This window comes from Oreochromis aureus, linkage group 11 (genome assembly GCF_013358895.1).
Source record: "Oreochromis aureus strain Israel breed Guangdong linkage group 11, ZZ_aureus, whole genome shotgun sequence".
Classification (NCBI taxonomy): Eukaryota; Metazoa; Chordata; class Actinopteri; order Cichliformes; family Cichlidae; genus Oreochromis; species Oreochromis aureus.
In genome coordinates, this window is record NC_052952.1 from 9642145 (window position 1) to 9667923 (window position 25779).

At 39.6% G+C, this 25779-nt stretch overlaps 2 protein-coding genes across 4 annotated transcripts in view; one reads left to right on the top strand and one right to left on the bottom strand.

Annotated features, from left to right (window-relative positions):
* The window catches only part of dnah5 (dynein, axonemal, heavy chain 5), a 94527-nt gene extending 86316 nt beyond the window's left edge, over nt 1-8211 (bottom strand). Inside the window, exon 1 of the mRNA XM_039619475.1 lies at nt 7965-8211. Coding sequence (XP_039475409.1) covers nt 7965-8054 — 90 coding nt within the window. The 5' untranslated portion in view covers nt 8055-8211. The remainder of the gene's footprint in view (nt 1-7964) is intronic.
* A 5338-nt stretch (nt 8212-13549) lies between these two features.
* The window catches only part of LOC116322587 (triple functional domain protein-like), a 106694-nt gene continuing 94464 nt past the window's right edge, over nt 13550-25779 (top strand). For 2 of the 3 annotated variants that reach the window (XM_039619556.1, XM_031742690.2), the window contains exon 1: nt 13552-13864. In XM_039619556.1, the coding sequence (XP_039475490.1) occupies nt 13795-13864 (70 nt within the window). In that variant the 5' untranslated portion in view covers nt 13552-13794. Of the gene's footprint in view, nt 13865-25779 lie in introns of all 3 variants that reach the window. The other variant, XM_039619558.1, reaches the window with a different exon arrangement.

A 25779-nucleotide genomic window follows, 5' to 3' on the forward strand; every position in this document is an offset into this window, starting at 1 on the left:
TGAGACTCTGCTGCTTGCGTGCAGTGGCTTGTGTTTAGGTCTGGGGAGCAAAATCAGCCACAATGGGTTGTCAGGTCGTGCTGCTTAGTAACACAGGAGCAAGGTCAGCCAACAAACAGATTACATGAAACCTGGTGCTGCATGAAGCCGTTGCAGTAGGATGCATCTAAAATCGCTCATTTGCCTTTCATCTGTATAGAAATTATTTTTTAATCAAACAGGAGATAATAGGAATCTTTGTTCCTGGCTTGAAATATTTTTACATTGACATTGCTTTTGTCAGCCCACTTCTAGCATCTTACTATGAATAGCTATACCAAAATTACTCTTGAGAGCTATTGCTTTTGAAATTTGAAACAGTTGGATTAAACTTTAACACTGAGTATCACATAATAAGTGATGTATTTTCTTTGTCTGGCCTCTCTTTTCTTGTGTGCACATTGATGTGGTTGGCTTGTAGTAAACAGTGATTTTGCAACTATATGCTGGCTTATTCTCAAATAACTGTGTCAAGAATACTGTAAATGTCTGTAGTGCGCAATGGCATAAGGAAACCAAATGGCAACCCCGGTGAGGCTTTAGAGGTTGAGATCTGAGACTTACATTAGAAACAATGTGGAAAAAAATCAAATCCAAAAGACTGGATTGATATCAAGCAACAGCACGAAAAACAGGGATGAGGAATGTAGCTGTCAAAGGTAGAGCTAAAGAAGGGATTAAAATGACTGAATACCAAGAAGGTGAAAGGGAACAATATAAATTATATGATAGAGGAGTACAGGGAAGAGAAGAAAAAATGGGATGAGGTGAAAAAAAGTTTTAGAGAAAACAAATAGATTGAGGAAAAAATTTGGCGTGTAACGGAGGACATAAATACAGGGAGTGCAAAATTAGGCAAGTTTATTTTTGAGAAAATTTTATTATTGAACAATAACCATGATTGAGGAAAAAAACTCATTAATATCAAAGCTGAATGTTTTGCGTTTTTAGTAGTTTTAGCGGGGAGGTGTGCATAAATACTTGGACATAAACAAAGGACAACTCTATATATACCACAAATCATAGTGGTCAAGCTATGCTGTCTGTTTTGATCTGGCTAAGGGGAGTTGGACATGAACAAGGAGGCCATGATTAGCTTCTTTTAAGGCTTATCAGGAGCATTGTCAAAAATCATGTTCCAGACTTCTTCCTGTACCAGTTTGAACACTGGGAGTTGAGCTTGACTCCAAATCTGATGGCCAAATTAAAACGGCCCACTAGTCTCTTCAGTGGAAAACACCCTAATCTCTCAGGTTGTAAGTGTCAGCATAGTTGGGAGAACAGCAACATATCAGCACATTAGTGGCTTTAAACAAGACCAAGAAATACCAAAGCTGACATCCAAGTGTCTGTAGTGAAAAAAGAGAAAAAAAGACTAAAAGAACTAAAATGCTGTCTAACTACAGCAGCTGCAAAATCTGCATAATTATTCACTTCACAGAAATCCTGGTAGAAATGTTAACGATTAGGAGCATTTTTTGAACCCAAATCTTCCAAATTAAAATGGTTGGTGGAACATTGTGTGTGTCATTTCAGCAACATTCAGCACATTAGTGGCTTTAAACAAGGTCACTGACATCCAAGTGTCAAAAAAAGATAACAGTGTTTTAATTATTCAGAAAATGCACAACAAATCTTCCACTGTCTGCACAGTTCAGATGGTTAACCCATGAGCACTTTTTGAATTATAGTATATAAGACAAAAAAACTGAGTTTGGACAATTCTGATGGGTTTGATAGTCAATATCTGCAGTGACCATCTTAGTTACGTCAATTTTATTAACATACCAAAGTTGTTTTTATGACTACCACTCGTTTTTTGTCCTCCACTTGTTCATTTACTTACATTTTTTAAGGGGACACTGCCACAGGTTGCCAGTAACAAAGTGGTGAAAGTGAATGTGAAGTTATGTGTCGACACAACAGCGGCAAATCCCTTGAGTTAGGTATCTTTTTGAATGCTTTGATTATTAATAGGTCAGTGTTAAGTGGCTTTACAATCAAACACAATCAGCATTCCTCTGAAAATGGACGGGTACAAAGACTGCACTGAATGTAAATGAAAAAGCCTCAATCCAAAGAAAAACCTTTAAAGCCTTGAGAACTATGAAACTCTAGACCCTTGAAAAATGCAAGAATGTCTGGCTCCTTGGAAGCAAACTGGGTGGCTTAAGACAGTATGGACACTTAATATTAATGCAGTGTATGGCTATCAGGGCTCTGCTATCCTGTCGTAAAGAATATATCACAAACAAAAGAATGAGCTATCGATCAGTGTTAATCAAGCGCACTCAGTCTCGATTCAAAAATATTAATTATATTTTCAATATGATCTTTTCTTGCATGAAAAAATAAATGTAACACCCATCTGTTTAAACCATTACAGAAACTCTCTGGAAACACACACACACACATACCACATACACACACACATAAACACACACTAACATCATGGACTGACTGTAAAAAAAAAAAAAAAAAAGGATACCAAGCCAACCGTTGCCAGGCGACCAGCCATTTCACACACCTTCTCTCTGCCCTTATTTCAAATTGGATGAACAGCCAAGTCTCAGTCTTCAGGGTAGACACAAACAATACAGGCACATTGCAGTGTGGCGCAGATTATTCAAACAAGCAGACTAAGTCACCAGTGAATGCAATACACAAACACAAAAAATACACTAGTCAACAAAAGCCGGCAAAACACAAAAATACAAATCCACATTTAGTTATTCCCATGACACAGACACAGAAGCCAGCGCCGAAAGACCCAAATAATAACAGACACAATGCTAATAGCTTTCAGAATCAAACAAAGCCCCATCCTGAGATAAGCTATGGCGAGACAGAGAATCCCTATAATAAACAAACTGTGGCTTTTGGAATTAAAGAGAAAACACAAATGTGCACGAGGACAGTTTGGCATCTGATAAATTTCATCCGTTTTAATCCAAATCATCCAGGGAATAGAAAACAGCAGACACACGCTGTCAAAGTCAACACAGTCCCTGTAGATAAAGCTTTGCCATTAGTTTTGCTCATTTCATTTCAAAGTCTAAAACGTTGAAGCCAATGGCTCGTGAAAATTATGTGAGAGAGAAAACCTCGAATGACCCTACAATAAAAACAATTCCATTGCTGCATGAATTCTCTTACCTGAATGACTTTGGAAACAATTTGTCTCCAGAGCTGTTTTCTATACACCTGCGACATGACAACTCCTCGTCTCTTCAAGCCAACCCGTGTATACCTTCTCTAAAACCTGCTATCACGTTCTCATCAGTATGTACACAGGGGAGACATATACTCTCACCCTCGAAGGGTTAGCACTATCAAGTTGTCAGTGGTGAGCGCTCAACTAGCAGAGTTTGGGCTATACTTTCGTTATGTATAATGGCCACTGCCATCAGAAGTATCTGACTTTTCACAGCTAGGTGATGTCAGGGTAGATATGATCCCTTAAAAACAGTAAAACGCCTGCTTTATTCTGACATTCTAGTTCAAGCAATATGTCAAAATGTTAAGAGGCACTCGACTTAAAAGCACTGGCAATTTGAGAGCTTTATGAGATGGGGCTTCATACCCTCGCTTTTAGGCTGAAATCCCCATAGATGGAGTGATGCTTGGAAAGGAAAAACTCACAGCTCTGTCTGCACATGTGTAGTGTATGCTAGTGAACTAGCATAAAGGAATGCAAACACAGATGCACAAGGGTCAAACACTGAGGTAATCGCTGGCTCACAGGATTAGCAGCACACCAGAACAAAGCTGTCAGCATTCACTATAATGTAACAGTGCAAATAAGTGCTTGGGAGTGAATTCTGTGTTAAGCCCATGGACACTCTCACCAAATCGCATAGATGAAGCGGTAATTACAGATTCTGAGCTCCAGATGAAATTTTGACAAAAAGTAGCAATATAGAGTTCAGGGACAACTGATTTAGTGGATTTTAAAAGGTAAGTTTTATTTTTTTTATAACAACAGTCACAGTTTCTGTCCAGTTTGCTGCAGCAAACCTTTCTGCTTGCTTGGATGTAATTTTTGTACTAATTTCAAAAACAGATCAGCTTTGTTTGTCTAAATTTTAGATATGTTTTATTTGTATAATCAGCTACCTAACACCTAATCATGTTAAAAGTTAAAAATACATAAATAAAGAAATAAAAACATGTGATGTGGCATTATGATTTTGATCTTTTCCACTTAGTGAACGCATTTTTTTTAGTCTGCATTTGCAGTGTCGTGTTAACGGGTTCTTTGGATGCTAACACAGGTGTTAAAATTGGGATTTATCATTGCAACATCATGACATACATTGTAAATAAATGTAATCTTGTGTCCAGCAGTTTGTGTTGTGTTTTTTTCTGACAAAGAATTACTTCTATACTTGTTTTATCATTTTATGACACATTTGCCAAACTTATTTTAGGCTTTCTGCCATATAAAACCAGGCCTTCCTGAACAGAAACCCACTTAAATGCCCTTAAAATTACTTTCACAACTGCACGGTTTTGTGTTGCTTAAGCTTTCCACCACATACACGCTCCAAACACATCAGCTGTTTACTAAATCCCGACACATTAATGATGAATTGCATTTGGCCAAAGTTGATAGTCAAGAAGCTCAAGTCATCTGTAACTTCAGAACTCTTGGGTCACCTTACCTTGTTTTGATAGTCTGGCTTGAAATGCAGCATAGTCGCTGTCGGCCTTTCACGCTGACACTTCTTTTCAAGTCATTCCACCCTCTTAATTGTCTGCGTTTTTCATGACATCAGAGAGTTAAAGCTTCCAACAAAGAAGACAAGACAGCGAACAAGTGGCTGCGCTACACTATGTGAGCAATCAGCCTTCCTGTTTGTCATGTGAGAAAGGTTGCTGCCCTGAAATTATCAGACTGTTTCTCCTAAAAGGGTACTGCTAACTAGATAATGCGGTGTTGGATGACCTCCTGTCAGCAGGGTAATTATCAAGGTCCAACTCTCACCTTACAAGTCTGTTACAACAATAGGATGAAGGATGGAGGGTGGTGGGTGGGGGGTGGAATGAAAAGGTTGCAGAATACATCATTAGAGGGAGATAGTATCAGGTACAACCTTTTAAAAAAATACAGAAACAGAAGTGAATAAAAAATAAATGTTGCATCATTGTAGTACAAATGGCTCTATTAGAGAATGCGTTACTCTCCTCTTAAAGGAAAAAATGTGGCGAGTCATTTGATATAGCCAGTAGTGTAATTTACCAGGCAATGGTACTTTGCTTTGAAAGCAAGTGCTACAAATTACTAGAAATTAAATTAACATGGAAATTCAGTTTAAGCAAGAGTAAAACTTGATGCTTATAGAAAAGGAAGCCGATGCAAGGTCGTCACCTGGATCAGCACTTAAACAGTATAGGATTGAACTCAATACCATGTCCACTGTGTGAAGCAGTAAGCGTAACATGATTATCATTAAGTTGCCTAACAGACTTATTGGTTGACTCATTGTGCCTGATATGTGGCAGTGTGATGCCTAAAAAAATCTGCTATTCAATCAGTTGTTATGTTAGCAGATCCCTTGAACTCCATTGTCTAAGTCTGCCTGGAGCGGCACTGATCAGACAGTTATGAGGTGAGGAGGAATCCCCACGCTAGAGAGATTTATTTTTTAAACATTTTCTTGTTCTTGCTTCTGAAATGTGAGATTGTGCTGCTTCTTTCCATGTCACTGCAAACTTAAATAGCTTTTGTGACATTTTACAATTCCCTGAATAATCAGGAAAAACAATAGATTAGAATCTAATGAGATTAAGCATGCACTACCCCACTAATGGGGTAATTCTAATTATTTACCTAGAGAGCACATATGCATGTGCACATGTGCACACACAACCCCACCGTCGCCACCAATTAATATTCAGTTGCTTTTTACAGTCGCATCTTGCCGATGAGAGGCACAGCCCTCTCCACGAGGATTTGACTGTGAGTCAGATAGTGAAGAAATGGTTGCAAAGCTTTGCATTACAGAGTGGGTCGGTCATCAATTTTTCACTATTCCATGGCTGATTTTCTGTGTGGAACTGCCTGGTTGTGAGCGGCCATGAAACATGAGAGTGACTGTAAATTATAAATGAGGAGGTAGTGAGATCTGAAGACACAGACAGACAAGAGTTCACAGTTTTTCACAGTGACTGCTCACACTGACAGAAGCACAGACAGCTTAAGCAAATATGTTTAAGAAAGATGTGGCTCATAAATGTCATGCCTAATACACTTTATTCTCCTTTCGTGGACCATGGCGTCTCCTTGCATTTGGTGCCGCTGGGTCCAATGCCGAAAACTGAATCTAATGAACTGACATCGCTTCATCTGGCCTGTCTTTTCGCACAATGCAGGAATGTCTCAGCCAATTCTATTTCATTATGGTCAGTATTGTAGAAAAATAAGCAAGAAACTAGAGTATTTTGCATGAAGTCAGTGGGTCTGACACATAGACATGGAGTGCAGGGGGCCTTAGTTACCAATGCTCATGTCTATTGCATACTAATTAAACATGTACTTGGTTTAAAGTGCCATATTTAGTGCTGCACTGCTATTGGGAGGCAAGGAAGCATAGCTATTTAACATTTCTAAAATGTGTGAAAGGCTGTGCTTTGACTAAAGGCAGAAGACCAATTAACAGGGAAAGGGGTTATGCAGATTAAAGTTTAAAAGTTTATAAAACTAACTAATAAAATGAACTATTATAACTTCCATTCTGGCCTAATCTGACTTTCTTAGCACCTACAGGCGAAAGGAGATTTTTAAAAGTAGTGTGTCACAGACCCCACAAAGACCAGTCACTGTAATAATGACAGAGTTCCACATGAATGACAGAAGCTGGAAACTCATTGCTCATTTCAAGTTTACTGTTCAGCTGTCTTTGGGCAACATCATCCAGCCTCCTGCAGCTAAGCCAATAACACAGCAGCAACACTATGGAAACCCCGCCATCTGGTGGGCTGAGGCTGACAATACATCAACCACACATTACAGTCGTTTTGTGCCACAGCTATCTTTGCCTGCTGTTAGGCCAGAGAATCTAATAGTGTAGTGAGTCTCCGAGCAATTTTCCGAAGGGCTTAGAGAGCTCCTGAGGTGAAAATGAAGTGCAAATTAATCCCATCATTGTCTTTTTTTTCTCCCCTCTCTCACAAGAGAACGACATTTCTGGTGTTTCACTCTTGCAGCTCATTATCTTGTTGGGTTAGCTACATCTTCCTGTCCTCAATTACTGCAGTATTATATCAACGCTCACTTTTCAATTAATTACAGAAAAAAATTGAAAAATAATCATATATTGAAAATATGGTAATGGAATCACATTAGATTATCTCTTGCACTGACAGATTTCCCTTTAGGGCAAAGTTAAAGTGTTGCTGGGTACTGAAATTAAATTTAAAAATCTGTTTGATTCATGACAATATCGGATATTTTGCACTATATAGCAACTACACAAGATGTAAAGTAAATAAATAAATAAAATGCATATTTGCATATGCATAATACAAAACAAAAAAGGTTAGGTTACCAAAAGTGGAAAGGAAAAACTGGTGTCCTGATTCTAGGATACAGGCTGAATGAAGGCAAAATCGTCTTACTTACTTGTACAAATCAACAGAAGAATCCGGAAAAACTGTAGACATAATTTACAAAAAAATTCTAAAAAATCACCGACATATATTTTATAGTTTAAAAAAATTAAAACTATTGTTTTTGTATAATTTACTTGTTTATAATACAATTAAGTGTGCAACCAAACAATAAACCCACACATATAAATAACAATGGTGGCTTTAAGAAACACAGAACATTAAGGGCAACTAGGAGACTTAGCTCATAGAACTATAAATAAATACAAAAGAAAAAGTGTTACAGACACTTTTGAGAGTATTTGGGATCAAACCTGCATCTCCTTGAGTGACTCCACAGCCACGGAAGGCTGGGTGGGTCTGTTCCTGTAGCTCACTTTAGCGATCCTGGCGCTGAAGGACATGGCTCAGCATTCCTTCACGGACAGGCCTCCTCAGTAACTCAGTTTTATATCAAAAGCTTCATTTGGACCAAGCAAAGGAGTTTTACTCCATTATTTTTTGGGGTATAATTTCTAGTGATTTTGTTGACGCTCTCACTTTCCAGGAAGGCCCCTCGTGTTGTTAGTGGTTTCCAAGGTAACGAGGTATTTGTAAAAGGGGGCAAAGGGAGAGAGGGCTGGTCTTTAAAAAAAAATGTGGGCCACTTATTGGCTATTTTGTTGCAGGTGTTTCACATTACAGCCAGCAGTGGATCAAAAGGGCCATGGAATTATCTAGAGGACTTCCTGTCACGGGGTAACCACGCAGATATAAACATGCACTACATGAGCCGAAGTAGAGGGCGACCTACAAACTGATAGGACCTGCTCATCCACGGAAACCCATGTCCATGCCTCCTCTGGTATTAACATAAAACTGTTTGGAAATCTGCAGTTACTGAGTCAGCAGTGTGGGAGACTTTTAAGCACAAAACATTGAAGATTTAATAGCAGATTTTAAAATGAAAGAGAAAATCTTCTCATGTATAATGCTGTGTTATTGCTTATAAACAGGTTGGTCTGAAGTGGCCCTCTTATAAATTCAGCAGGATGATTCATGCATTCCAGTGATTGAGAAGCAGTTGTCCAATGCATGGGCTGCTGTGCGTTTGGGTCTCAGGGCATTCTTTTTATGTAGCATTACCACCTGCTGTTCAATCCAGTGAACTGCAACGTGAGGTTGAAAACTCTCCCTCTTTCACAAATAAGCATTATGCGTTCACCGGCCTATGTGCTTTTAATTTTTTAATGAAATGATCTAAAATCATTCCCAGTCTGACCTTGTCGTCTTCAGACTATGGCAAACCAACACAACAATACAGATGATTTAAGATGCCAGATTTAAATTGTTTCCTCCATTCAACACTATTTGCCCAACTGTGCCACTTAACATCAGTATTTAATATGGAACAATTACAAAATGCAACAGCAGAAAATCTTGTCAGTTTAAAGAAAGAATTACTAAATATTTCCATACACTAGGTTCCTAAGAAAATGTCTGTTTTAGACTGGTTTAAACATTTTCTTCCATCCAGTGTGTTGCCACTCTTTTATCCACATTTGCAAATCTCCGAAGAGGAGAGGAGACAGTCCTCTTTCATTTACTGAGATCAACAGCAGGCTTTTTGGAGTTTAAGAGTAAATTGTTCTACAGTTTCATGGGCTCCTGAAAATGAAAGTACTGAGCCATAGCACAATCCACTGCTGTGCAATGATATGCTTTAACTTTGCGATGCTCAAAGCCTTTAAAATCAAGTTAAAACTGACAGTTATCTTCCAATTTACTCACAGCATAAATACTTCAGCGTGGGTTTGAGCTGTCTTTCGAGGAAGCATCATGCCAAAAACAAAAGAAATCAGTTTAGACTTGAGAAAAAGAATTGCTTATGCTCACAAAGCAGGAGTTGGATGTACAAAGTTATCACAGGATTTCCAAATGTCAAGAACTGGAGTGGGAAGTATTATCAAGAAATTTAAAGAGCGCCCCTGAGTACAGAACAAGCCTGGCAGAGGCAAGAAGCAAAAGATTCCAAGACTCTGTGAAGAAAACTAATGAGAAATATGTCTAAGGCGTCTAAACGTGTCTAATGAGAATAACTGCAAAGACACCAGTCAATGACTTAGTCACGTCAGGAATTGTAAGAAAACCACTGCACAGGAATTGACTGTGAGATTGCAGACCAAGAAAATCTCCACTTCTGCAGACATCTTTAAGCCAGACTGATGTGTGCTAAGGACAAGCTGGAGAAAGAGTATGCATACTGGAATTCTGTCCTTTGGTCAGATGAGACCAAACTAGAGCTCTTTGGCTTATGATGCTGCATATGTTTGGGAGAGAACACCGTCCCCACTGTAAAACACAGTGGTGGGAGTATTTACCTTACATATTAAGTGTCCTGAGGCGACTGTTGTTGTTATGTGGTCCAGTATAAATAAAACTGAATTGAATTGTGGGGATGCTTCAGTTCACCAGGAACTGGAAATCTCATCAAAGTGGAAGAAACCATGAAGAAAGAAGGACAGTCGGAAAGAAAACAAGCAGTCATCAGCAAAGCTCAGTCTGGGTCTTCCCTTTGTCTTCCAACATGAAAACGATTCAAAACATACATCTTTTTCTGGTGAAGAACTTACCTCCAAAGCGACCAAAGTGAAGATTACTGACTAGTCTACACCAAGCCCTGACTTTGATCCGGGTGGAGTGAACTGAAAACCAAGGTCCATGTTAGAAGAACATCAGATCTGGAAAAGTTTTAGAGATTTGCCAAAGAAGAATGGGCCAGCATTGCTCGGGAGACGTGTGTGAGATAACGACACCAAAAAACTGCAGACTTTTATCCAGAATACACAATTTTCTATTAGCATCAGGAGAATTAATAATTTTGACTGTGGTAGTTTTTGTTTTTTTGTGAAATAATTTAGTTTCTTTGTGCAAAGTGAAACAACGTGAAAAAATGAAATTAGGATGTTTGGAAAAGTTTTGTTAAAAATGCCTTTCTCTGTTTAACATCACAATGGAAATACTTAAAAAAAGGGAAATTTTCATTGGGGGCAGGGCTAACAATTTTATCCTCATGTGCAGATGATCAGACATGTGTTTTACACTAAACAGGTTCCAGTTAAATCTGATGCGCTGAATCCTTTTCATTTCTCTTTTGTTTAGTGAGATGTACTTTTGAGGTTGAAATAGAAACACTTTAATATCATACCCCCTTTGCAGTGTCATCTGTACTTTTTCAGGATTTACTGCTAAGAACCAGGGTGTGTGTGTGTGTGTGTGTGTATTTGAGTGCCTGCCTCTTTTTACTGTACCGCCAAAGTGTTGATTTGTCAACTTTCCTCACTTTTGTAACTGATCTTATGGATTTCCCACCCATTAAATCAAAGACTGCTCTCTCCATTACTTCAAGGGATGTTGAGCCCCAGGCTGTCTTCCTTTTGTAGTTTCTTGTCCTGATAGCTTTTCTGCAATGTCTAACATATTAAACCATCAAAGACTACAAGTGGAAATATATACATGATTATAATCTGCTGTAAAGCATCTTCTGGTTCCCATCGCAGAATGATTTGGTGTATTTGCTCAGTACCCTAGTCAGGTCTATCACTAGTATAAAATGTATACACGTCTGAATATTTAAATAATAAATGATGCACTGATTTAAGACCTGTGTGTCAAAGTGCTGTGAAGTAATCATTCATAATAGACCCATTCTGAATCATTTTCAGCAGAGGTGTGGTGTTTCTAATCATACATCTTTTACTTCCAGATGAAAATGTCATGATCTCTAAAGCCATCTATGATGCAGCATGAAATTTCTGACAGCATGTTAACCTGCAAGGTAAATGCAGTGCAATCAAAGGGAGGGATGAACAGCTCAGCAGTTTCTTTTCTGTACTGTGCTTACGACTCTTATTTTGTAGTCTTTATTATCAAAACTGAAAGATACTGTAGCAGTGATGCATGGATGATCATAAAAATATGCTTGGTCTTATGCACTAAACTTTAATGTAACTGACACTGTTCACATCTCCAGTGTCAGACATGTTAAAACCAATCATCAAACGGTCAACCAGAAAATGACCACCAAAATGTAGAAAATGTTTTTGTATCATTGGCTGCACTGCCATCATGTGCTCTTTTTTGTTTGTTAATGTACAGTATTTATTTTTCCCCATCCAGGTATAAAATGAAGCCATTACCAATCAGACATTTTCCAAACTGGTATTATATGGTGGATCAAAATCTGACAGTGCTTTTCTTCATTCATATTTCCATCAATTTTGACAAGATCCCCTAAGTCACGTTTTACTCCATCTCTTACAAATAACTGTAGACTCTCACGGTTACATTTCTCCCCTGACCTCCTGCATACAGACTGACAACAATTTGAACTGAAATTTTCAAATTGGGAGTGATCACTCCATGAAACAGGTTATTGTGTATCTTGTCATACCTGAGCCTTTTCTTTCTGTTTGCCTTCTTTAAGAATGGCTTCTTTGACAGTCATCCTTCCACTGAAAACATTTCTGATGAGGCTTCTGTGAACAGTAGATGGATCAACTTTGCTGGACACAAGATTGGATCATCCCTTGAGTTAGCTGCCTTGTTATGCTTGAGCAATTTATAGGTTAGTGTTAAGTAGTTCAACAAACAAACAAAACAATAAAGAAAAAACAACATCAAGTACAAAGAATGGATTTAAAATGAGTGAAAAGGGAAGTCTTTGACCAAAGAAAACTTTGAAAACCATTCCTAAAGCCCGGAAAACTATTTCTCAAAATCATTTTAAAAATTACATTAAAAGACAGGCTTCTTGAAAGCAAAATATAACGAAAGACGGAGTGGGTGTTTCTCTTCAGTCCATCTTTGTCCGGCTACTGGTAGGATTTCTAGATATCAGCCACTTCCTCTATCTGCCGGTGGTACATACCATGGAGGGGCCTGAGGCGCCCCATATACCTTTTTATTTCTACTTAACTATATTTTCTTTCCTTCCTTTCTTTTTATTTGTATGTCCAAGTAGGTGACCTAATTGTTGTACTGAAAGTGTAAAAGCACCCCGTTTAGTTCTTGGACTCCTGGGTGAGAGTCACTGGCTTAGTCAATATGCTTACTTTTACAAACACCGCCAACTGCTGGAGGTAATGAAGTTGCGGAGTCAATTTCTATTCGCAAACATCTCCTCCGTGCAGCGCTGCTGACCTCCCGAGGCAATATGTGACGACAGCCCCTAGATGGCAGCAGCGTCCTGTTCCTCCAGGACTGAGCTGCAGCTGTCCTGTTGAACTGGGTTAGATTTGTGGGGCAAATGACCTCATGCTGTAGCATCCTCTTCATCACAGAGGAGATGAAGAGAGGATGATGATGTCATTCTCTGCCACGGTCGTTTTCACCCTGTTATAACTAAAAGCGTGGGTGGATTGGCATCACTGAGAGAAGACACGCGACACCTTGCAGCAACTAAAAGCAAACCGGGAACTAAATAATGCAACACCAGAACTCAGTGACCCCCGTGAACATGTGAAATCGTGTTTTCTTTCGTAAGAATTAGAAAGGCCTGGACTATATGAGAAAGTCAGATATGTTAATACAACTTCACTGTGCCGACATGGACATCTGTGCCTTTCCAGATCAGATCTGATGTAATATCTGAGCTTCAAGCAATTAAAGCATAAATTTCTATGGTATGACTCCCACGCAACCCGCATCAGCACCGCATTAAGTGACGCCTGGGACTGCTGATGTGCTGTGGCGCACACTAAATTTGGGTGGCGCACACTGCACCAAAACCCCCCGAAACGGAATCCCAGGATATCCCACCCCCACCCACCCCTTGAATCGGAATAGCCCTCCTTCCTCAGTCTTTCTACTCCCCTCCTCTTTTACCTCCGCCTTCTCTCATTATCACCCCCTTCCTCCTCCTCCTCCCCGGCTGTCGGCCTCACGTCCCCAACTCGGGAGCGCCGCCGATCGGTCGCCAGGATTTTCCCTTCTCGGCCAAAATGGAGGAGAAGGTCTCTCGCTTAATGAAGAGAGCACCGACTATATGAGCGGATCTGCTTCAATGATCGGCATCAGGACCCGCTTTTGCTGATATAATAGTTCTTGCAGCAACCTAACACTTTGAGGATATCTATCGCTATTTCCGCACAAGCGACCGCAGCCATGAGCGCAGGAGAGGGGCTAGATGAGGCTGGGAAGGACGCGGCAGACATAGCGGCGTTTTTCAAATCCGGTAAGTCAGAGAAGGGGCGAGTCTCCCTCTAGGAGACCCTGAGCTATCGGCGTGTTCACTGGTGGTCTGCCACATTGTTGCCAAATATGACAAAAAGCAGTGATGGGCGAGATGCAGAGTGCGCGTCGGACGTGCTGGAGAGATGCTCACAGTTTTGTAGTTATTTACCACATTGTAGTCAACCACTCAGTTGTCATGTCGCACCCTTTTTAATGACAACCACCAATCATACCTCCTGAAATATGGGATTTGATTATTATGCAGTGACCCCATTTTGGGTTGGACCAAGCAGCCTAGGCTATAGCAAGGTGTGGATGTGATAGAGCTAGACCGTGGTCTCCTCGGGCTGAAGGAGTGTTTTGATGCTACACACAGTATCCATCACGAACCCCACCAGATGTGACTCGATCTTTTTGTAAAATTTATCTTTCATGTCTTCAAATAGAGAGAAACATGGGAAGCTAGTAGATGGGGATCTTAACGAACCTCTCTCATCATCTTATGCACTGATTGGCTAGGCCATAGATGCATGTATGGGCAATAGGTTGCACTCTACAGCATAGGGCCTCCCTGATATGATGGCATCATCACAACAAACAAGGATTGGCCTGCCAGCCTTATTCCTCACCATGGAAATAATGTAAACACCATTTATAGGTCCTAGAGGGCTTTAAGCCTCCTTGATATCAGCCATATATTAAGATTTAGGTGTCTGTGCCAAACATTTTTTTAGAATCAGTTTTTGATGTGTCATTTTAGATAACTGGAGTGTCCTTACTCCAGTGATAATAATTCCTTGTGTTCCACTCTATAGGAAGATCTGTTTTAATCTGTATCTTAACCAGACTTAACACGTTTGTGATTAAATGTTTTCTTTTTATCCTATTCAGCCTTTATACAATACATCTTTAATCGAATCTGACAATCATTAGGCTGACAGTCCAGTATTGGGACCACCTCTGATACACAACAGCACAAGCAGCTGTCTCTCTCTCTCTCAGCTGTTTCTCTCTCTGACACCTGGTGCCTTGGGGTCTGCTGTCCACCACATCCACTGATTGCGCACATGTAGGAACACACACGCTCACACACACTTACACCACTTAAGTGAAAATTAATTGATAAATGCAGCAGCCTTGCGCTTGCACGTGCGCGCTTTTTAAACAGCCGATATAAACCCCGTACCTTCTCCTGGATATTGCCTTCCCTGCCAGTCAGACAGTAAGGAATGTTGTCAAAATGGATTGTATTCAAATCCGTTGTTACGGTTGGTTGGATGCCTGCCAATGCATTTTCCTATAGCTGCGTTGTATCAGGCTGGAAAGTTGGCTCAGAGTGAAGTTGGACTGCTTGGTTGTTTATATAGCAGCAAATGCAGTTCATACAGTATTCATGATGGAGACAGAAATAGGTTATGCCCTCAAGAAACTTTTACGAGAGCCTATTATGAAGAGAAAGTATGGAAAAAGAAGGTTCTGGGAAAACAACAAAATGCACTGTGAATACTGTCGAACAGTTCAAAGGTCAAAGTTCCGCTTTTCTTTGCTTTTTGAGACTTTGAAAAATATGCCCAAAAGCACAAAATCATGTGCACTCAAATACATTGATAACCTGAAATCAATATGACATTGAAAGTGATATATTTTTACCATTTAGCAGTTTCCTCCTTTCAACACTCTTTTATTAATTTCTATGTACATTTCCTTAAAGCGGATTGATTCATTCATCAATTTCCCTGACCTTTCATTTTATGTTCTATTTCTATACCTTTTTACTCTCAGCCCAATGCAAACATGTCAATTATTTAATTTGTTCCTGCATGCGTAGCATGAATCCTAAACCCTGCCAGCCTGTTACATGTTGAAATATTGCCAAACAGCTGCCCATCCTAGTTGATTCTGAATACTTATTTTGGGGATTTGTGTGTGTGAGTGTGTGTCTGTGGGTGCACTGTGGTGCCCTAGTTAGTCAGTGAAGGAAAACAAAAGGTAGCAGATTCCTTTACTGAACCAACACTAAAGTGATCGATGGGCTACCTGAACAGCTTGGTCACTGACTAAGAGTCTGACTTAGACTAACGTCTTCACGATCTGGACTATTTAAGCTTGTACATTATGTATAAAGCTGGTGGACTATTTGGATTGAAAGTGATTTGAGTTTCATCAACACATTTACATCCACATCCAGCCCTGGTGTTTAATTCGCCTCACCTGAACGGATAATATTCTCACCGGTCCTCGAAAATACTCAGTGTTCATCTCCGCGTGATTATTTTCAGTGAGCAGATGGTGCTCCATCTCTGAGTCCCACACTGTTGCTGTGGATCACAGCTCAGCCGCTGAGTCACTCTCCGAGGTTTCTTGTGCCATGACTTGGACTCTAATCTCGAAAATGTTGCAACTGGTCAAAGATGAGACATATTCAACTGCTCAGCTGTTCGAGCGTCCGTCAAGATTTTCACCTAACTGCAGAGAAAACCTCATAAGGCATGGCAGTACAATAACACTCCTCATAGTTATATTTAGTTGTTCCCTATCCTTTATATAAATAGCACAATCAGTCGACTATCAGACCAAGAATATGTATTAATACTCCTTTGTTTCCAGTGTGAATTTTGGATTGGATCAAGTATTTGAAGTAAAGCATCATGGTGCAAAAGCCTACTGCTGATTACTTGAAAACGTAACTGTGAAAATATTAGGTCATTTGTGATCAAGGCAAGTTGCTCATAACTAAAGATTTCCCTAGATATAGAATAGTCAGGAACTGTTCCATATCTTTATCTGTCTAAATGAGCATGAAAGTTGAATGACCGAGATCTTAGTTTTGAACATATAAGTAACTAATGTAAATAAAGATTAAAAAAAGCCCAAGAAACATTAAATAAAAGAAAGCCATCATATTAATGTGAAAAACTATGTCAGTCAACTCAATAGACTGAAATCCTATAAAGTATAAACCATTTCCTGTTTGAAAACGAGTGGGTGGAAGCAAATGCTTATTCATTCCCTATTTAACTCATTATATGTCTGTTCTTGGTTACACAGTCTAATATATACATATACACTATCTGCAAATAAATAGAGCTATGTAATACACAGTCCCTCATTGCAATAATATATGTGTAACTGTGCACTGATCTATAATAAGTTACCTACACCTATCTAAATATATAGTTTTTTGTAATATATCATTATATACAATTATCCTTATTTAATGTGCAATACAACCATTAGTGTGCAACTTAAATATCCACTCATTGTCAAAATGAGTAAACTTGAAGTGTAGTTCTGTCAAAGAAAAGCACTCTTTGTCATGTATATAGTTATATTGTATAGACAATTATATAACTGGGGTTGCAGTGCTCTGAGTTTGCAGTGAGTATTGCATGTTTTACATTAAGTTGTGCAACAATGCAAATCATTATCCAGTTTGACTTCTACAAATACTGACCAATAAGTGTTATTTCATGCTTAAATGAGTCTATTCCATGTAATGTCATACATAGGGCATGTCTGTCATTGAGATGTGCTGCCAATTTCTAATTTGGCAAAATGCTGAATAGAGCGTTCTGTATTTCATATGGCCAGTGATGTGACACTTGCATCACTAGCAATAAGAGCCAACAAATCAGATTATGTTGCAACCCATCATATCTTCTGATTAACCGCTTTCAAATACATTAAGGCGCTTTGGGGCGAGCCTTACTGGCAAGACAAAAAAATAAAACTGGGATGATGGTATATTATAGAAGGTATTAATTCATATAGTCTTTTGAGTGACGCTAAATGAAGTTACTGGCCCTGTGCAATACTATTATTGTACAGACCTGCACTCTGAAACTCAATTGGCGTAAAAGCAACCAGATGTATGTTGGAAGAAGGTCCAATAACTGTCAAAACATCTTGCATTAGAGCCATATTCCCAGTCTACAGTCAACTACACTGGTCATAGGACTGGCATCTCTAGTCATAATATCAATAAACTATAGGGTTTAGTAGGGCAGGGCAATATGGCCAAAAATATTTATCACGATATATATTTGAAAATTTGCGATAACGATATAATTGATGTAAAACAAAATACTTTCCAACTCCACAACTTTATTAGTGCAAAAACCCCATCAATTTATTTTCACTTAAACAAGCAGTTGTTTTTTATGTGCATTAAAGCTATATAAAAATTTAAGAGTGCAAATGCAAATTCCTTGCTGATAGTTTAACCAAAGGGCATTTCCAGTAGAAATGGGCTGACATATCCTGAGCATAACCATGTATAATATCCATAAAAGTTAAAAAGAGGTGCTTTGCAACATGAAACTGCAGTGTGCCAAATAAATAAGTCAAACACGTATTTTTCGGGCGCATTAAGTGAAACAAAACAGTCAGATAAGTCAAACCATACTCAACTCATTCTTCTTGCTTCCTCCACTTCCATACCATTGATTCATTAATTCTGAATTCTCTCGCAGCTGCTGTATTCCCATGTTCTACTGCGCGACTGATAGCCTTGAGTTTAAAATCCGCTTCATACGCATGTCTCTTAACAGGTGCCCTTTTGGGGTCCTTATGCACACACAATACGGTAATATTAGGTTGAAGCACAGTACGTATTACTCCGCGAGGCTCCTGACTACAGTAGCCGTAATGCTCCAGCAATCCATCAAGCGGTGCGGCTTCGTAGCTTACCAAAGTCGTACTAAAACATTTTTTGAGAGATTTTTGAGCGCCGTGTACAAAAAAAAATGTGCTTTAGTGGCTAAATGACGGACAAAACTCTCCGTAGCCGCCATGCTTTTTCCGCCATGTGCGTATGAAAACAAAGGCACTGCACATGCACGTTTTACCCGTATTCTATCGCGATATTTCATTTTCTTAACATTGCCTAACATTATACCGGTATTACCGTGATATGGCCCAGCCCTAGGGCTTAGGATTTTTGCAAAGATCTACTTTTTATGGCATGAACAACTATTTGTAGTTGTTGTGCTTGTACTGTTAAGAACATATAGTAAGCATAATAAATGTTTTCTTTGTTAATACTATATACAAGACATACATATATTATCAAGTTAGGTTTGCTGTCAACCAAATTTAGGTAACTCATTTTGGTTTGCTAGCTAACCCTTTGGCTAATGCTAACAGAATGGTATGGCAACTTCACTGGCCAGTTGCAATGCTGATTCTAGACCACGATTATTATGATGATGTAGGAACAACACCAACATTGGGATATCAGATCTTGGCCTATTAGGGACTATTATGACAACCTTGTACTGCATTGACAAGTTTACAGAATCGTACCAGCGACTGACTAAACAACAGTGATGCTTACTGGGGCTCCGTCCATGTTGCTTTTAATGGCTTGTCCCTCAGTAGTTCTTGCAGTAAGACTAGAATCAAAATGCTTCAATCATTATTACCAGAGTCAGTACTGATATTGCAGTGAGCCATTTCTCTCTGTGCCCAAAGTGAACCCAGTGACCTCTGCCAGTGCAGGCTGCAACAGCAGCCAAATCACTGAGCAGTGATTCTTTATTTTCGTTGAGCACACTTGCAATCGATGGAAGCATAACGACCTAGCGTTGCCTTGCAGACTCAAGCATAAATCTTATATAATCATGTAGATGAGGAAGAGAACTTCAACAGACAGTGCGGTATGCATCTTAAAACATGGAGTGTGTACTGAGAGAAACGGCAGAGTGAAGGCAAAGAGAAACAGATTGAAGAAAGTGAATGTAAATGTGGGATTGAGGGGAACTGGAGTGAGATCCAGAAAGAGAGGACATGACATACTTAGAGGGACAAAAAAACCTTCAGTCATCAAATTATAGATCTGAGGCTTGGGTGGAGTACACCCTGCAAAATGTAGGCTACTCTGGTCTTGAGGCTGAGACCTTACGGTCGCTTCTCGGAGCAGCTTAATTGGCAGTTGGTCAGAGTTAAAGACTGTAAGCTTAGATTGGCAGTGCCTGCGCTGCTAAATCAGCCGGCACTGCTTAAAGAGTCTGCTAGGTAAACTTCCACAGAAAAACAGGACTAGTTTGAAAAACATAGATATCACTATGGTTTTTGTAAAATGCTAGTTAAACAAGGACAAAATAACAATCTCTTTCATGGCAGCATTTGTGTTTGCAATCACAAGAAACATGCTGATAAGTAGCTTTGCCTTCCTTAACGCTGGGATATATGAGTGTATTTCAGTGTTGCACAGAGTAACAACATGAACCAACATTTTTATATGTGAAAGGTTACTTTAAAACTAGGGGTTTAGAGTAATTGGCTACTGGTAAACCTTGGTAACATTTTTGTCTGCCTTGCAAATGTGACAAAAATAAAGCATCCTCATTCTGTGTCACTGTATACAAATAAATAAATAAAAACTAAATAATAGTGCTGTCAGCGTTAATCTTGTTAAAATGATGTTAACACCATAACCGCATTAATGCCGCTAATCTCCGTTAGCGTGGTTAGCTCGTTAATGCTTTAGCGTGGTTAGCTCGTTAATGCGTTAGCGCAGTGCAGCCCCACGCACGGGGCAATCCGCATTAACTCGCTAACGGAGATTTGCGACGTTAATGCGGCTATGACGTTTAAGTCATTTTAATGAGATTAACGCTGACAGCACTACTAAATAATCATTTTTCTTTTATTTTAACGCTTCTTTATTAGCCATCATCAGCTGATTAAGCCTTCCAAGCAATGCCAAATAAGGCAGTGGTCAAGAATTAGTAACTTGGTAATAGTTAAAAATCAGTAAAAGAAGCCACAATGACAACAACCAGTAAACTATTTGTTAAATAAATGTGACGCAGCATGAGAAAACCAGAGTAAAGTCCAAGATTGACTTGTAGCATGTTTGTAGATCAAACTTCTAACTCCATTGGCCTTACAAGCAACTGTCGATCAATCATAATCCACATAGTGCCACAGGCTAAAGATGGAGAAGCTGCCAGCAAAAAGGGGGGAAATTTTGCTGGTTGACTGACTGGCCGGGTCGCAGGTTTGTGTGGCTGCACTCATCAGGGTGTTTTCCTCCTAGCCGACCTCCTTGTGGGACGAAGATTTGGAGCAAAACTGTGTGTTATTTAGACTTCATGCATCAGAAAACTATTCAGTAAACTGCATTTTTTTGGCATGGTTTTAAGACATATTTGCAAACAGTCTTAAGATAGCAAACATTCGAAATATTGGAAAGTCCAGTTATTCTTCATTGCGTCATTGCTTGGCTGTTTTTGTTCGCAGCAGAGATTCTCCGTATCTTTGGCCGACGTGCACATTTTTTCTTGTGTGCTTGTCAGAAATGTTAGAACCTCTGCTCTAAAGCCAACAGTTAAGACGCTGTCCACAAAACATGCAGATTATATATATTAAATGCCAACATCTCGGAGCCAGGAAATGTTTTAGGCTGTTTTCAGAGTGCTTGCTTGAAAACAAAGTGATACAAACTGAACCAAGTACCATACGTAATAAATATTTGCACATTCATGCTGAGCCTTACAGTATGTTTTTACACATTTATGCTTGTTTATCAACTACTGAACGCCCAAATCTTCTGTCAAAATCCAATTATCTTTCTCAGGTGTGTAAGCAACAGCGTATTCCAAATTTAATTCTCCATATAAGAGAGAGATAACAGACCCATAAATCAGTTGTGCACAGCTACTGAGCAAAAACTGGCCCACCATAGGGTCCGATCCAACCCACTGAATAGCTTTACAGTGTGTTTAAGGCATTAATAATTCCTAATTTCAATTTAAAGCATTGGCAGTGTGGTGAGACTTAAATAGGAGTGAAACTGTATGGAAAGTATTTAACCCCTGATATTAGCAAATTGAATTTAAACAGATGTACTAATTTCCCCCCTTAAACATATATATTGCATTGGAGTGGTATGTTCCATCCCACTTGTGATCACATTGGGCAAGTATGTGCAATAAACAGACCAGGTGCTGGTGCCTGTGTGCCTGAAATACCCTCACAAAGTTGCTGATATGGCTAATAAAGAGTTAATCCTCCACCTGCTGTGAATTTACATAAAAAGCCTACTGTATACTGTATTATAAGGACCAGATATCGGGATCCATTTCTAAGCGTTCATCAGAGAGTTTTATGGCAAAGACAATCAAGAAGGGTGCACAGTGAGGCAATTACCTGTTTTACAGCCAGACCATGCTGATCGATCCCATCAAAGGCTCTCGACCTTTTTGAGAGTCGTAATACACTCCATCATGCCAAGTTATTGATTGTTGTAAAATGTCACGTACATCTATGGAGTCGCTTTGAAGACACACGGACATGGCCCGGGCCATTACGTTAACACAGAAAATGTGGAAGTGCGTGCAGCGGTTGTTTCAGCTTTAATGAAGCCAATCAAACTTTGCAGTTTGCCATTTATTTTCTCGAGCTTATTTGAGTTAAGGTCTTGAGTGAAACTACGCTGCATTATTTTGCACCGTGACAGAGATCACGTTCGTTCATTTAAAGCGATTAACAGAAAAATTATGCGGAAAGATCAGCTGAGTATTTGCGCACATATGTGAATGGCATCGGTTACTAATGTCGAGTCAATAACTAGGAATTCCAGTAGGTTCGTCTTGTGTTCTAAAACACGCACATTCATATACATATGACACACACATGCACATAGGTATAAATCACTACATCCCACCCATGTCGCCCCGGGCCTATGAAGCACCGGGGGGGGGATGAAGGAGGATTGCAGGTCATAAAAATAAGCTGTGGGTTCGTCTCTGTGTCTTCTGCAAATCCCCCATCTGATAAGAGCGAAGCCTATCACTCAATGGCAGTCTCCCACTCGTTCTGTCCTTTTTCATTCCTTTCCTCGCCTCCTCCACTTCTCTCCCACACAGCCTTCCATCATTACTTCAGACCTCGCTTCTGCTCAGGGTTGTCATATATCCAAGTAATGATCTTTTATTGTAATATTCAGATCTTCTGTTTGCAAGTCCCACCACATCTAATTCCATTCTTTTCTTGTACCTTCAGTAACCGAGACACCAATGCAGAGATTATAAAATGCTTTACATCATCATATGAAGTTCCATATGTTCATAAACGAAAATATGATTCTTTCTCAAGCTTTCTGCTTATACCCTCCCTTATCTCCTCTCTCTTTCAGGCAAAGGTAGTATCTGAATGTGAAGTCTTTTAAGTCAGGAGCATCGTGCAATTCTTTGTGCCTCAGTTTTACTTTCACCAAAAGCACTTTGAAAAAAAAAAAAAAAAACACGAGCAATGACTCATGAGGCCAATGCTCTGCTTGAGGTCTGGGACTATTTTTTTAAATACTTTTTGAGAGAAAGGTAGCATGTCAAGTGTCAGGCAGTGTGCTATTTTTTTCCATTCATAAAACCAGTTAGCGAGAGTACCAGTTGCTTTTCTTGCGTAGAGTTAGAAAGAAGAGGAGGCCTCATTCTTACACTGTGCACTCTAGTTTCTTGCTTTTAAAAAAATCTCCTAATTTAAGTCTTTCCGTTGAATTTTATATGAGGCTGATGGTGTAGCAGTAACTTTAAATAATTGATATTCTGTCACACGCACAGAAGCACACATGCAAAAGCTGCATTCATGAAACTTCATATACTGTTACCGTGGTGATCACATTGACCAAAAAAATCCTCGGACTTCATTAAAAACACAGAAGCCCTCTAGAAGAATTGCCAAAGCCATCTCTATTCTCAGAGACGACTGAGGTCCTTTGATATATGCCGGATGATGCTCAGGAAGTTTTATGAGTCTGTGGTGGCGAGTGCCATCGTCTGTGCTGTGGTGCAACGGATAGCAACAGACTCAATAAACTGATCTACAAGGTCAGTGATGCTGTGGGTGTGGAGCTCGACTCTCTGACAGCGGTTTCAGAAAGGAGGATGCTGTCCAAGTTACGGACAGTATTTGACAGTCCTTTACACCCTTGCCATCTTCTGCTGGAAAGCCACAGTAGCACGGTCAGCAAAAGACTCATTCTACCACGATGTACCGCAGAACACCACAGGAAAGCATTCCTACTTGCGGCGATTAAACTTTACAACTCCTCCTAATGACATCTGGACTATTTTTCACCTGTGATATCTTGCTTATACTGTACATAGTGTTGTTAACTTTGGAATATTTAATTTAACACTCCTATTTATGTTTAAGCTGATTCTGATACCATACCCATACTCTTTACTGCTGTTCTCTGCAGTGATAGCATGTTTTACTTTCTTTAGCTGCAAGCCAAGGACGCTCTTTAGTCAGCATGAAAACAACAAATCAGACTAAAGTGCATCATGGGCTCAGCTTTGGTAAAATCAAAGCACAGCTTGCAGAGTGTGTTTGCATACATGTGTGAGCTTGTGTGCTGCCCGTGACTGCTTGTCTTCTGCCAACAGCTGTACTCGCTCTGTCCAGCAGGAACTGTGTAGTGTCTCTTCCCCTCGCAAACAGACTGACTGCATCATTCACCCTTGCTTTGAAGGCAGCAGCAGGCTCTGATCTGTGTTGCGTGAACAGTGCCAGCCCAGTGCTCCTCGGACTTAGCCGACAAAGCCTCTCTGCCTTTGTATAAAATGGGTTGAGGATCAAACTAACATACCATTCTAATGTATAGGCTTGCAGAAGTACTGGTTCTTGCTTCTGTTGTTGTCGAATTCACACATGCACTCAAATCAATTTGATTGGTCACACTTAGCGGTGCACAATTTCACTTTTTTCTCCTCTCTCTTTTCCTGCACTATCACAAAAACAGGCACAGGATTTAGGTTAACATCTTTCTATATCATCGTTGCTCTAAAAGAGTTTTCCTCTGTTTACCCTTTATGAACATGACATTTCTCTTATATCAATCTTTTTACAAAATAATAGTTACCCCATTTCTATCAATATTAAGATAATCTGCATTATTTATTCTCTAGAAGTTCATTTGTGTGGATTTTGGCGAAGTCTGGATAGTTTCTGCTTACTTTAAAACTTCCTAACAGCTTGACCTTGACCTCAGGTACAAGTAAAGATTCTTTCAATTATTTTTAACCTAGTGGTTTGTTTATTTCATAGTCTTTGGTACACGGTTACCTTCTGTTTCGCGTTCCCTTGGGCGTGTCCGACTGCCTGTCTGTCTTTTGCAGGCTCTCCTTTTTAACAAAAATAGGCTGCCGTACATGCGCGTATATATAAGGTCTTGAAAATTCTGTTAGTGCTTTTCACTGGACCAAAAACTTTATCTACACTGTACAAAATGAAGCGTACTGTGCGTGAACAGGTGCTTACTGTAATCCTCGCTAGGCGACAGCATATGCCAGGCTGTTCTTTTCATAAAGGAGTCCAGGAAAAGTCAGAGTGAAGGACTAAGCTGTCCCTCCTCTCCTCTCCTCTCCTCTCCTCTCCTCTCCTCTCCGTTATCTTTTGCCACTATAGTGTACGATTAGTGAGCGACCCAGAAAGAGTTTCTCAGTCTTCTACAGGCTGCAAGATGATTTTCAGTTCACGCAGGACATTTGGTCCAGCTGTCTACCTGCACTGACTTCTGGGAAACTTCTATTACAGTCTGGATTTCATTCATTTGTATTTATTTTCAAGGGTATATCCTCCTGAGACCCAGTAATTCATTTTTGTGCACTGTAGTACACATTTAGTTTTTGCTTGTACCTCTCATACTCTACTTGCCACTCTTCTAAGTCCTGATTTTTCTTAGAGGGACAACAGTACCTTTAAAATGATATCACATGTGTGGGGGTGTGGCCTTGCCAATTGTCTTTTCCTACCTTTTCAAAATGGCTGGCATGCCCACAAGCACATTTTTTATTGAAGAAAGAAAGGTAAGCATGATATTTACATTTAAAATATTTTTTAAAATCAGATTTTGATTAATTTTCAAAAATAAACATCTAGTAAGTAATTTGAGGGGTTTTTAAGAAT